Raw genomic sequence first — 15,319 nt, forward strand, 5'->3', positions numbered from 1 at the left:
CTCACCTTGTTACAGTGCCATAGCTGGATTGTTCACTGGTATTAACACCTGGATTATTTTACATTTGCATAGTAAAATCTTTATTAGTTGCTAAGTATTCAATTGTTGCTCAAGGTTTTGACATTAACATTAAAAGCTCTCCTAAAGCATAGGGCTTATAGTAGCAATTGCCTATCGTAGTATGACCATGGCAATGGATGTTAGCTTCAAAAACGTTCTTCTTAAAGATGCCCACACTTTGGGAGGTTAATCTGTTGAATGTACAGAAGAGACCGTAACTGTGCATTGGAATTGCATATTCTAATGCTATATAGAATTCAATCTTTGGAGAATTTTTGACCTGGACTTACAATAATTTTTGTTCTTATTAGTTTTTAATTATTGATATTTTACTTTTTACTGGTTTTGTACTGGAAAATGTGGATGATCTTGAGGAACAAGGGGGAGAGATGCTGTTTAGGAAACAATCAGACTAGAGAAGGAGCTCCCAAAGGCTAAACTGTTAGATAAAGAGGATGGACCTGCCTTAATTGTGATCAGATGGTTAAAAGTGGTGGTGGGAAGTTTGTACCTTCAGACTTGTAAGATTCTGTTAATGTAGCCTTACAATAAAGTATAATTAGCTCATCTAGTTTGGTTTTCTGTCTAGTCGACCTTGGAGGGCTGACATCCATCCTTAGTGGATAAAGTGTGGGTAAGATTGGAAATCTCCTGTCCCAACAATATTATTTCCATGGAAACTTAGGAATGTGTCAAAAAAAAAGCTGAGTACCATTAAGTGAAGGTTAGTGCCTGGTAACTACATTGATTAAGGTGAGCTATCTTCCCTGGTCTTAGCAATATCTAATAGCTCTTTCCAAACCAGTGTGTAATTTCTTCAATCCATTCCATGAATCATATCTGTTCCATCCTTTAATGGAACCTTCTGTCAATCTTGCCAAGCAAAATTGTCAGCAGTTATTCGGTTGCTTCACATATCCAAAAAATGTTTTGTTTGCTGACTTTTATGGAAATTGTTTATTATTTAGTCAAGAATGATTGGTCATTCACATTTAGAATTGTAAGGCATATTTCTAATTTGCTCTTTCTCAATCTAGGATTTTCAGCTATTCATATTAATGGAGAGACCATGACTTCAACAACTGTTCTGATATTTGTCTTAATTTTCATCCTTCATTCTTTGATTCTAAGTTTGTCACAGCCTTCCTCTCCGTAATGACTTCTTTTTACTTCCCCAATGCATTGCCCATCTTTAATTATTCTTGATTGAGAAAACAAAACTCTGTACTACCTTCATTTCTTTGTAGTCAACTAAGCATGTCAATTCACATTGTCTTAAAGTTTAACTGGTTCAAAAATACTTAATATGTTTTGCATTAATTCTGAATTCTGTCATCTTTATATTGAACTAATAAAGTGGTGGTGTCTGCATAATTCAGATTGTTCACGTTTCTGCCTTCACTCCTGATTTCAGATGTTGCCTCTTCCAGTCTTCCTATTTTCATTTATCTATCTATATCTATCTCTATATCTCTGTATCTAGATCTATATATTATATACCAAAAAGATCTCCAGCCCCAAGAATAATCCACTGTCTTCAGTGGAAAGAAAAATCTGTGTAACTTTCCATTTATAGGCATACATGCAGCAGTTATATGATTTATGAATGAAGGAGTACAACATTATCAAAAGTTTAGCATCCTGTTTATAAAGACTTCATGCTTACTTGATGTTCCCTACTGCAGAGCCTTGATTGCTTAAGACATAGGCAATATGCTTTCAATACTGCAGTTGCATATTGGGAGGGGGGGGGGGAAACAGATTACAATAGTTGCACATGTGTTGTTTAGTGTTAAACATGCATCTTTTAAATACATTACTAATGATCCCAAATAACATAATCAAACATGAAACATTTTTCATTTTTTTAAAAAACGATTGTTTTCCCCTTCAGGAATTTATCAGGGAACATTTTTTCAAGTCTCATGAATGGTCTTTTCTCTGAGCTTCTCACTTTGAAGGCCTTGTAAGTATATCTTTGTTATGTAAAGTTTGCATAAATATTAGTGTTGCCAGGGTTATTCTGAAAATAATATTTTATTCTATATGCTCTCCTATATCTTGAAATAATTTCATACCTCTAAAATATTGAAAAATATTAAGGGAGCTGACAATAGTAATAGTAATATTTTATGACTGCTTATTAGTTGAACTTGCCTTTAAAAATATTAAAGCTTCATGGTTAATTTGTCTTAAATTTTGTAAAAGGCTGAGTAGAAACAGAAAACAAACAAATTAATTCATTATGGTGTTTGCAGAAAATATCTTAGATGCTCATTATAATTGTGATTATATTAAATGTACATATTATGCTAAAATATTTATATTTTTCTCCTTGTTAGGATTTTATTAAACAATAAAAAAGAGTGATGAAAAATTAATTAGAGTGTACAGGCCAAATAGTATTTTGATAATTGCATGTACCTGGAAGTTAATACTTTTTTGTTTTGTTTAGAAATGGAATTTATTTGTTTATTAGATTTTTTATTATGCCTTTATTATTTCATAAATAACTAAAGGAGATGAACATACCTAATACTCTTTCCTCTTCCTATTTTCCCCATAACAACCCTGTCAGGTGGGTTGAGCTGTTAGAGAGTGATTAGAACTCAAAGGTAGACTGCATGTAGTCCAAAAGTGTGGTCAAATGCATCATAAGTCACGATTCCCTGCACACCCGCAAGAGATCTGAGCCCAGCCCACCTTGAATTCCTTTCTTATTTCCCAGTCATTTCCTTTGTCCACTGGTTGCTCGTATTCTTATAGAGAGCTTAAGCATTGCAATGAATATTTATACTCATTTGAACTTCTGAATCTCCTGATTTCCCCGGCGCTTGACACTTGACTGGCAAGAATTATATATTATTAGTGAGATATAAGCAGGTTGCCTCACTAGCTGTCTTTCAAACATACCTTTTGGTCAGCTGTATTGGCTGGAAATGTCCATATTTTTCAGTCAATACAGAAAAGACTATCACTGGGATTATGACAGTTGAAGTTCTACATATCCGCTACAACGAGTTTCCTGCAGTATGCTGATCCTGCTGGATCTTTTCAGTAGAAACTGTATATTTTGTGACATAAACTTCTAATGTAAACTGGGTGTGAAATATTGGTGCACATCATGTGTCATACACCCCCATTTGTGAAATCATAGGTTCATTAAACGTGATGTCTAAGGCATTATTCTTCATTGATAAGTGAAAGTAATGTCATTTAGAATAATCAAGCTAAGAGCTCCAAGTATCCATTTTATTCTGAATAACTAAATTCATTCTATTGATCAAACATAAAGTGTAATAGTGTATCCATAAGCAATTGAGAAATGCGCACTGAATAGTAAATCATCATCTTGCTGTCTAAGACAACAAACCAAAATCTGAATAACCATCAGTGTGACTAGATGGCAGCACTGTTTGTATAGGAAAACAGAAGCACAGTATGTCTTGGGAAATTAATGATAACCGGAAATATATCAAGTGAGCAGGACTTTTCCCATTTGCACATATCATAAGCATTCAAAGTGAAAACTATGCATATTGCTGGGAGAAATGCATGTAATGTAACCTTGAGGGAACATAAAGTTACCCAAATGAAAAATACCACATTAACCAAAAGGAAAATGATTGTGAATATAAAATGATTTCCCTTACCCCAAGGAAAATTACAGAGAAAATAAATCTCTGCAATTCTTAGCAGAAAAATGTAAGATGACCCCTTTTGCATTTCACAGGTGATCATTAAGGAGAAAAGCACATTTTTGTTAAATAAATACAGTGTATACAGTATATGAAGGTGAAGGAGTTCCTGCGGATTTTGTTCCGCTAATTGTTGCCGACTCTAGGGGGCGATGCTCATCTCCGTTTCAAGAGCATTGAGTCAATGCCATCTGAAGATATTTCCATGGTCATGTGGTCAGCATGACATCATGGAGTGCTATCTCCCCACTGGCATGGTACCCATTTAACTACTCATTTTCATGTTTTTGAACTGCTAGGTTGGCAGGAGCGGGGGCGAAGATGGGAGCTCACCTCTTTGTGTGGTTCTTGAACCTATACTACTCACTTTTCAACTGACAAATCCAGAGTCTTAACCGCTGAGCCATCGCACCATATACAGTGTGTGTGTGTGTGTGTGTGTGTGTGTGTGTGTGTGTGTTGTATTTGTGCTGATAAATAAAGGGAGATTAGTATAGATCTATTTCAAGCTATTTAGCTCTCATCAGCTAGCCATACCTTTACTGCGATTTGAACCTGGGCTGTATTACATATTAGGCAGGAGTCTTAGCCACTAAGCCACAGGCTCTCCTCCTTATCAGATGAGCCAGGGAAATATTTGGGCATACCAGGGGTTGTAACACAAATACACACACACACACACACACACACACACACACACACACACACGTGTATATATATATGTATTGTGTCACAACCCTTGGTATGCCCCAATATGGGAGGGAGCACACTGCTTCCCTTTTCTGTCTTTCTCTCCCTTTATTTATTTATCAGCACAAATGCAACACACACTCACACACACACGTGTGAGTGTATGTATGAATGTATATGTACAGACATACACACACACACACACACACACACACACACACACGGATGATCCATATGCTTTATGCTGTAACTATTGAAACTGTGGACACTGTTTCAGCCCCACCCCCCACTAGCAGTTAATCTGAGAGCTAGGCAGTTACAACTTCTATAACTTGGTTGATGTAATCATTTTGATATATGGTGTTTTATTTTAAAAAGGAACTGCTTGGGATTTGTTTTCAGACATTTCTATACTGATTCCCTCATTTGTGATTGTAATCTCAAATGGATCTTATACTGGGCTACAAATTCCTCAGTGCGGATATCAGAGGAAACCGTTTGTGCTTTTCCAAGGAGTTTACAAGGAACATCATTTCGCAATCTGAAAGAAAATCAGTTGATATGTGGTGAGTTATAGTTTTGTTTTTCAGCATCATAAATTGAAATAAAAATGTACTGAAAAAAATGCTGCAGGAAAAGAAAATGTAGAGATCTGTGGAAAAGCTGTTGGTAAATACTCAAATACAGGCATACACGCTCACATATAGACACTCATACATGAATGTATAAACATCATACACATATTTGTAAAATCTTGTGATATATAAACTTTCGTGCATGTGTCCAGTGAAGACATCATAGGTAATTTTTTTGAAAGAAAAGTTTGGGATCATAAAAACAAATTGGACGGGAAAGAGGTATAATGAAATAATATATTTGAATACCTTGATATGTAATTCAAATATAATCTGTTTCATTATTGTAAAGTCTAAAAGTGATATTTAAAGTATGTACATATCTAGAATACTTAAATATCTATTTAGAGATATAACATACCAATAAAATTAGTTTTTAGAAAAAATGAAAGTGATCCTTTAGTCTTTTGTATGATATTGATGTCTTGTTTTATGCTGGACTATGATCATAATAAAGATTTGTTTTGATGTCTTGGTAGATTCCAAATAATGGGAATGCAATATAGACAAGAAGTCTTATATATTCATCACATAACTGATTAGTATAAATCAATTTTCATTAAAATAATTACCATAAGATAAGTCCTTACCCTGAAAATTAATGGCTTATCTTTGGAATCTGCACCAATTGAACACTTTCTGAGGTATTTGCTATATAGTAAACAAAATACTTATATTGTATTAGTTTCAGTTTAAGGCCAGAAGAGATGGATTTTAGTCTTGCAGGATATCAAATTCATGTATTAATAAAATGAGAATAGGGATGAATGTTAATGGCTTATCTATTAAAGTGTAATAAAAATATTACATTTTGGGATTTTACTCTAAACCTATTAATATTTGCTGAATTTCTAATGGTGCAGGCAAATTTCAAGAAGGCAAATATATTATTTCATGTTTTCCAGTAGAGTAGAGGGAGGGGTCACTCGAGGGTTAACACAGCCTGATTGGTCCATTAGACTGAGAGAAAACTTCTTAACCTTCTGTCTCTCCTATTGGTTCCCAGTTTCCTCTCAGACTTTTGGTCCAAGCACTGTATGGTTTGGTTCCTTAGATAGGAAAATTGTTTTTAAAACTTCACAAATTAGCTAGTTAGTGTAGATTAAACAAATTCGTTATATTGGCTATTCTAAATTCTAAATTGGTGGCTGTGCCCAGACGGACAGCTTGATTCCTGTCTTGAGCGGCCAGGGAGAGCCCCGTGGGGCAATCTAGCTTCTCCCTGTCTGCGGGCCGGGTGCCCTGGTCATATTCCCGGGTTTGCGGGCGTGTCGGGTGACCACTGCAGCCTCAGGAGCCTGATCTGCCGCCCACAACGCTCCTCTGAGCGAGACTCGAGCAGGTAGGAGGACAACGAGCAAAGACATAGCGGCGTGCCTGGAGGTGCAAAAAGCAAGCCACCTGGCACTGTGCCGTTAGCCGGCTGCCTGCCGCCCCTGCCTCCTCCTATGGACGCGCAAATTAACTAAAAGCCCCAGTGGGCCTCAGAGACACGAGGGCGAGATGAGACGAGCAGAGACACCGCGGCCGCCCAAAGACAAACGGGCGAGAGGCTCCGGTGGCCATTTTGAGCGCCGCCACATGCACTGGGCCTACGAGCCCAAAAGGACACTTTTGCTAAACAGCAGGCCGGTGAGATTGGAGTCTATGTCTCCCATAATCGATCTGAGCGCCACGCCAGAGCCCAGCTGCCCTGCCCGGACAGAATAACACAGAGAGCTCAGTCTTCAACAGGCCCAGGACCTTCTGTGGCTCCGCAATTGGCAGATGGACAATAAAGCGAAGTGGAATTTGGCTGCGGCCCCCTATGCAGGGTGTTTGGCTGTGGCCAACCTTTTCGGGGTGGCCCTGGACCCCATCTTGGTGGAAAATAAAGACAAAAAGAAAGTGATGCCTTCCACCTCCAAAAAGACCGACACCCGTCCCCACCCGTATCACAGGTCCTCATTTAGGGCTCCCGAGCATGACCAAGAACAGCGATATCAATCCTTCCAACAAGACAGGCAGTTTCCATGGTCATCTTATCAGGACCGCAACTGTTTCCAGTCCCAATCCAAACAGCCCTTTCGTGGGGGGGCGCCCCTCCCGCAGAGGGAAGTGACTCGAACCCGAATCCTCCCATCGGCGGCCATCTGGCGCTCTATGCGGACCAGTGAGACGGGATCACCATAGACGCCTGGATCAGGGCCACCGTTCGGTATGGCTTGAGGCTAGAGTTCCTCGCCATCCCCCATCCAGGAATCCGGAGCGCCGCCGTCTCATGGATCTCACCGTAGCGCACCTTCTCGAGATTCAGGCGGTGAAGCCTGTTCCGATTTCGGAACGCGGGAGGGGCCACTACTCAAATATATTCGTGGTTCCGAAGAGCTTGGGGGGTTGGTGGGCCATTCTGGACCTCAAACGTCTGAACCGTTTCCTGGTTTACAGACGTTTCAAAATGTCCTCCCTCAAATCCATTCTTCAGGGCATCCGGCAGGGGGATTATCTGGCCTCGGTAGATCTGACAGAGGCCTACCTCCACATTCCCATCCTTCAGGCCCACCGCAAATACTTTTGGTTTGCCCATGGGGAGAATCATTATCAATACCGGGCCCTTCCCTTTGGTCTAGCTTCAGCCCCCTGCACATTTACAAAGGTCCTCGCAGCATTGGCAGCTCACCTGCGCTCGATGCCGGTGAGACTCCAATGCTACCTGGATGACATCCTAGTACAGGCAGGCTCCCTACCCAAAGCAAAATCAGATCTTCGCCTCACCATTTGCTGGCTCCAGTCCCTGGGGTTTTCCGTCAACTTCCCCAAGAGCCACCTATCCCTGTCCATGCAGATTCTCCATTTAGGGACAGTCATAAATTCAGTGACAGGGATAGTACAGCTGTCCCCAGACCGTCTATCCAGCCTACGCCAACTAGTAACCGCGGTCAGAAAAAGTCTGTCTCCATCCTGACCTTGTCCCAGCTGCTAGGCAAGATGGTATCTTGTATAGGGATAGTTCCCTGGGCCCGTCTCCACCTGCGCCCACTTCAGTGGGCCCTGATTCCATTCCAGAAGAAGATGATGAGCAAGTCGCTGAGGTCACTTCGTTTTGCGGCAGAAGTAAGGGCGTCCCTTTGGTGGTGGCTGTCCCCGACCTTGCAGTGGGGCGGCTCGTTTTGGGAGCCGGACAGGGTGACAGTGACGACAGATGCAAGCCTCTTCGGCTGGGGGCCCGTGATGGGCTCCAACATGGCCCAGGGACGTTGGACTGCCTCAGATCTCAGCCACAATATAAACTGGCTGGAACTAAAGGATGCGAGACTGGCCCTTCGGCACTTCAGCCATCATCTGCGGGGTCAACATGTCCTTCTTCTGACGGACAATGTCGCTACAAAGGCGTACGGGAACCGACAAGGGGGTACTCACTCCTGCGCCCTTTGGAGGGAAGCGCAGACATTGAGCTTGTGGGCGGAGAGACATTTGTCCTCAATAGTGGCGGAACACATCTCAGGGGTGTCCAACCAACAAGCGGACTGGCTGAGCCGGGTGACGCTGGACAATGGCGAATGGCAACTGGCACCCGAACTGTTCCAGAAGATATGCCAGAGATTCGGCACTCCCCTTGTGGACTTGTTTGCCTTCCCCAACAATTCACAACTGCCGAGATTCTTTTCCCGGTTCCAGACTCCCACAGCGGAGGGCACGGATGCCCTCAGGAGCCGATGGCCGTCGGGCCTACTCTATGCCTTCCCCCCTCTTCCCCTCATCCCGGGAACCATCAGGAAGATAGTGGCAGAGAGGGCTCTCGTCATCATGCTCGCCCCATACTGGCCCAGGAGACCCTGGTTTGCGGACCTAGTTCAACTATCAGTGTCTGAACCTTGGAGAATCCCTCAGGGGGAAATCGCCTTGTGCCAGGGGGTCCTGATACACCCGGAGCCCCAATGGCTCCACTTAACCGCCTGGCACTTGAGCGGCGCCTACTGAGGAAGGCGAAACTTTCCTCAGGGGTCATAGCGACCATTGAGGCATCCAGATGGCCTTTCACCACCAGGATCTATAATTCTACCTGGACGGTATTTGCCAAATGGTGAGGCCTCAACCCCTCCAGGGTCACTGTGCCAAATGTCTTGGAGTTCCTACAGAAGGGCTTGGAGGACAGCCTGTCCCATAATACTCTGCGCCGCCAAGTGGCTGCCCTGTCCATGGTGCTGGGGGGGGGAGGGTTATCACATGCTCTCACATTCTCCTCTCGTGAAGCGATTCCTCAAAGGGGCGGCGAATATCAGGCCTGGTCCTTAAGGCCCTAATGGGAGCTCCGTTCGAACCCCTTCGAACGGTTCATATGCGTCTGCTCACTCTTAAAGTGGCGTTCCTGGTGGCCATTACCTCGGCCAGATGCATATCGGAGTTGGGAGCACTCTCGTCCCGGGACGATCTCTGTGTTTTCCACCAGGACAGGATAGTCCTTCGCTTCGACCCGTCATTTCTCCCGAAGGTGAACACACCTTTCCATAGGGCTGAAGAGATCCCCTTACCCAACTTTTGTCCTAATCCATCGCATGAGCGGGAGCATTTATGGCACAGGTTAGACGTCCGCCGCGCTCTCCGCATTTATCTGAGGCGGACGGAGGGTGTCCATAAGACAGAGGCGCTCTTTGTGTCTTTCCAACCGGGGTCTCTTGGGACTAAGGTTTTCTCCGTCACCATCGGTAGGTGGCTGTGACAAGCCATAGTCGCGGCTTATGAGGCCACTGGTCAGGTTCCTCCCTCAGGTATTACGGCGCATTCCACTCGTAGCGCCACTACCACTGCGGCTTGGGCTACCAGGGCTCCATTTGAGGACATCTGTCGGGCGGCCACGTGGGCTTCCCCAACTCCTTTTATACGCCATTACCGGTTAGATGTCTATGCCTCGGCGGAGGCGTCATTTGGCCAGCGGGTCCTGCAGCGGGTGGCGGCAGTCCCTCACCCTGGGCCCCAGTCTTCTCCCCCTGGGACGTAGCTTAGGTATGTCCCTCGAGTGACCCCTCCCTCTACTCTACTGGAAAAAGAATGTTGGTCTTACCTGAACGTGTCTTTTAAGTAGAGTAGAGGGAGGGGTCACATCCCGCCCTAGTTAGTTAGACAGAGGCCGGGTGGGGGGAGGGCTGGGCGGTTCCCGGTTCTTCGTGTGTTTGGTTTTCAGATGCTGACCTTTGCCGTTGATGAAACTGGGAACCAATAGGAGAGACAGAAGGTTAAGAAGTTTTCTCTCAGTCTAATGGACCAATCAGGCTGTGTTAACCCTCGAGTGGCCCCTCCCTCTACTCTACTTAAAAGACCAACGTTCTTTTTCACTCACCTGATACTGAAGGGCTTCAATGTCAGCTCTCTGTCTGCTATTTGGGAACTGAGGGTGAAACCTTTCTATTCCAGGTGTCTGATAAAAGTGGCAAAATAGTGGAACTGCATTTACTTTAACAAACAAACAAAGCATGGTTAAACATAGGAAACTCAGAAAGCAAAAGTCCTGTTTCTGTTAGGTTTCAAACCAGTGGTGGGTTCCTGCCGGATCGCACCGGATTGTGCGCGCTCCCGTTCGGCAAGGAACCCGGAAGTACGTTCCTGCCCCGCCTCTGGCGACGGGACGGCACTTGCCTGCGCTCCACCAGCTCAGGCGTGACCGGAGACGCTTCTCTGCTCAGACATAACTTCAGTGGAGCGGTGGCAGCCTGGCAGGCTGAGCCTGCGTCCCTTTCAGGAGCTCCGCTCCGCTGAGAAAACATCTCCGGTCCCAGCCGAGCTGGTGGAGCACAGGCAAGCGCCGTCCCGTCGCCAGGGGCATGGCAGGAACGTACTTCCGGGTTCCTTGCTGAACGGGAGCGTGCGCGATCCGGCAGGAACCCACCACTGTTTCAAACCATCAACGTTTAACTTATAAGACCAGAGTTACAATGACTGTGTTATGGCAACAATCAGCATGAAGAAAAGGTCATAGAGATACTTAGACCAATGATAAGCACTGGCTCAGTTGAAGGCATTTTCCTTTCTCTATGGAGTTGATAATAAAATGCTATGATTAGCCTGTAAACAAAGTAAAGGACTTCAGCCTAAATAGGCAGAAATCCTTGAGGGAAAGACTGCTTTCATAGGATAGCAGGAAAATGCACACGGAAGATTATGTTACAATGGAACAGGAGTAAAGACTGACATCCACATCTGCTTTTAAGCCATGGTTTTAAACCATGGTTGCTGTTCCATTCTGGTAATGGGACAATATATCTCCTTGACCTATTAGAGAAAAAAAAACTTAAGGACAAAGAGGGAGAGTCAATAGAAAATATTTTCTTATAATTCTAAGGACAAATACTTAGAACAGGCAAAAGTTTTTATTAGACATAAAATGTTTGGCAACCTGAGGTGGGGATCAAACACAGCAGGAAAACATAAGAGGCTTTTTAATCCTCCCAAAAGATTTTAGTGAGCATTTAAACAAATATGAAGATTTTCAATTTTCATCATTACCAGAAAGGATCTTTAAATGACATCAGACAATGGGGGGGGGGGGGGGGAGCTACACATGCAGATTTCTCTCATTAGCCAGATTTCTTGTGGTGGAAAGTGACTTTCTACATCCTAGCAAATTGATGGTGTCATCTGGAGAGAATGTTATGTGAGATTTATTTCCTCCCATTCAATTTACTTTACTAGTACATATTTTTTGCAGTGGTTCAATTCTCATGGCAAAGCTAAGAAAGTTCACAATAAATGGCTGAGGTTGTACAAAAGGGAAAGCCTAGAAGATGATGAATCAACCTGATACCTAGCTAATAATTTTCTGGCAGAGATATTTCATTTTCCACAACGGAGACTTAATGGTTAGTTTAATAACATTATAGTACCCTTACATAATCATAATAGCAGACATAATGTTACTCTTCTCTGCCTCTAAAGTCTAATGAAGTGGGTGGCCATAACAAATTTAATGAATTAAATTAAATTGACCTGCTTTAAGTATTGCCTGTTGGGGATGGAGGCAATCAACAAACCCTCTTCCAAAATAAAAGCAAAGTATCACCTGTTTCTAATGCCAGTAAGAAATATTTTGTTGATTATCAAGGTAAACATACTATAGGGAGTGCCAAAGGATTATAATGCTAATCCTAATTCAGTATCATCTTGATCAGAAGTCACTCTTGAATTTTTTTTAAATTAAATATTCTTCATTCCTATTCTTTACCCTCCAATTAAAGAAATTAATGATCCGTGGTGCATTTTATTCACAGTATAAAAGCAAATTTACAATATTTTCCAGAGAATATTCACATATAAACATATAACATGGTTATTAGATTTTTATGAATTATATGATATTTTTTGTTATCCATTCCATTTAGATTATTTGGTACTTAGAAAACTAGTCTGTTCCTTTAAAGTCAGACTTATCACTTAACACATATGTTTGGCATGATAAACATCAAATGCTCTCTTTGTAAACATTGTAAGACTGAACATTCAAGATGTTTTAATGTGGAGAAAGAAAAACAAATCTACATCTTAATGGCAATTAGCAAACCAAAGAAAGTCATAAAATAGACAAAAAAAGGAATGGAATTTTAGTGTGGTAGAATTGGGAATAAAATAAAATTGCTATTAAAATTAACTAAAAATAGAAACCTAGGTAAATTCCAAAGCTAGGTAGCGTCTTGTCTTGCCCTACACCCGGATCTCTGTTTCTTCTACTTTTTCTAGACTTTCATTTAGAGAATCAGTGCCTAGATGTACAGACCTGGAGCAGCAGCAGTAGCGATTTTTAAAACTTGGTCAAAATTGCTATGAACTGTTGTTATGGACCTACTGCATTGAGTAACTTTTTAATGCAATTGTTAAGAGCAACCACAAATTCTAAAATAGCTGCTTTATTTTTAAACTGCCATAGTATAAAACTGGTTAATTTGGTTAATGAAACTAAATTATACACTAGTCTATAAAATTAATTATGGCAACTATAATGTCTGTTTCTTGTATTGGATTGTGTTAAAGTTAGGCCTCAAATATTTAGGCTATTACTGTCAGTTCACAGATATAGAATTTTCTTTCATCTGTTTCTGAGTCTTCATTATTATGAAATTTCTTGTGGGTGTTATTATTTTTCTTCTAAGCAAGTTTTGTTTGATTATACTATACAGCTGACTACTAGTCTGTATCCTGACATTACAGCTATTGTTTGAATTCCTAATAAGTTGGCTGAATGATTCTGAGAGGTGAAATCCACCCATCTTCAATTTGAAGAGCTTGGGAATGCATAGAGAAGCTTGAATTCTAATGCATAAAGGAAACTAAGGGTCTATACTTAACATTGTTTTAAACTAGAAAAGTGAGGAAGAGTGTTGCTCAGGCCAAATGGAAGCATTGTATAAGCACTGAACAGCCCCCCTCCCTAAAAAAATTTGAGACCTGGGGTAACATCATCCAAATATCCATTCACTTGTAAGGGCAGAAGAATAAAATCTTAAGACTTAAACTAAGGGTCCATATGCCTGGGGCTTGATATTTTAAGTTCAGGACAAGAAAATACTTATCCACACTAGATGAGTTCAAATTGCCAGGACCAGATGGATTACCTCTTAGGATTCTGATCTCAGAACCACTGAACAAATTTTTTCAGAGCTCCTGGAGAATAGGGAAGCTACAGAGGACTGGAAAAGAGACAATGTCATTCCAATTTTCAAAAGGGAAAAAAGTGGATCCAGGATACTACACACCAATCAACCTGACATCAATACCTGTGAAAATACTGGAAAAAATAATCAACAGAGTATCTCAACAGATTTGTGAGCACTTAGAAATGAGCATTGTCAGAATACTAGAAGGCATTATGGGTTTGTTAAAAACAGATCATGCTAGGCAAACCTTATTGCCTTCTTTGACAAAGTGACTAAATTAGTGGATTAGGGAAATGGTGTGGACATAGCTTCTTTAGAACTTAATAAGGCATTTGACAAAGTAGACCACAGCCTACTTCTTGGTAAGATAGAAAAATGTGGAATAGGCAGTACCATCACCAGATGGATTTGCAATTGGCTGACCAACCATACTCAGTGTATGCTTCTCAGTGGAGAACACATGTGCAGTACATCGAGGGAAGCATGCAATGGGGTACCTTAAGTCCTAATACTTTTTAACATTGTCATAAATGATCCAGATGAGGAAATAGAATTTGCAGACACCAAGCTGAGGGGGATAGCTACTGCAAGATAGACTCAAGATTCAAAAGGGTTTTGAACAATGGGGCTCTATCCAACAAAATGCAGTTCAATGGAGAGAAAAGATCTGAAACATGGACAAGAAAATGGTATAAGGAGAGGGTTGGAGTATAAGATCTCAAAAGTCTCTTCCAATGCTGTAACTCTATGTTGTCATGTTCTTTCTTATCTGCACTAAAGTAATTAATGGTATTGAATCAGATGCCCTTTTTTGCTGCTTTCTTGTTACTGAATATGGAAATGAATTTCTGAAGAGTAGAGATTTATAGCCATATCCGACTCAAAATCTGATTTTGAGAACAAACATCTCCTAACATCTTTTTTTTCCTGTTCTGGCCTCATGACATTGCCTTCATCCTGTCTCCAGCCTGTGAGTGAGACAGGATTCAGCTGTCCTAAACTGTATAAATTTTAAGCTTTTCCCTTTTATCTTGACATTATCCAAGTTCAGCCTTAGGGTGAGTAAAATCTATGGCTTTTGAAGCCTTAGGTGACTGCAAAATAAAGTAGGAACCAGGAATAGGAAAACACAATTCACTTCAGTCACTTTTCTGCTGATGCAAGAATAAGTGGATAGTGTTAAAATTCAGCAGTGAGGAACGGTCTTAAGAATTCTTTAACCATATATTTACATGAGACTTTCCAGAACAAAAGAAACCATCAAAATACGCCATCATCATATTTGTATTTTATCTCTGCTATGTTTAACAGTGTCTTACAGCCAAGGAGCTACTCACCAAATATACTTAGAAGCACCATAGGTGTAAGCCTCAATAGTGAATTTATTTTTATTTAGGGTCACCAAAACCATCTGCAGTTGTTTGAGATTCTAAGAACTTATTCCATACAAAAACAAAAGCCTTGTGTGGTACATATGTGATAATTCAGGCTTAGTACTCAGTATCACACTTGTATCAAAAAGCAGAAAAAAGAGGAAATATTATGTACATATTAAAATTAGGCAATTCAATCTATTTTAAAGCTTGCTTGCAATGTGCGTAGGCATAAATTTGGG

At 41.4% G+C, this 15,319-nt stretch overlaps 1 protein-coding gene across 4 annotated transcripts in view; it reads left to right on the forward strand.

The window, feature by feature from the left end:
* ADGRA1 (adhesion G protein-coupled receptor A1) overlaps window positions 1-15,319 on the forward strand; it is a 426,992-nt gene that overhangs the window by 122,802 nt on the left and 288,871 nt on the right. For all 4 annotated transcript variants that reach the window (XM_081953900.1, XM_081953901.1, XM_081953903.1 and 1 more), the window contains 2 exons: window positions 1,955-2,026; window positions 4,851-5,014. In XM_081953900.1, coding sequence (XP_081810026.1) covers window positions 1,955-2,026; window positions 4,851-5,014 — 236 coding nt within the window. The remainder of the gene's footprint in view (window positions 1-1,954; window positions 2,027-4,850; window positions 5,015-15,319) is intronic.

Source organism: Natrix helvetica, assembly GCF_964273705.1.
Source record: "Natrix helvetica genome assembly, chromosome: 5".
Classification (NCBI taxonomy): domain Eukaryota; kingdom Metazoa; phylum Chordata; class Lepidosauria; order Squamata; family Natricidae; genus Natrix; species Natrix helvetica.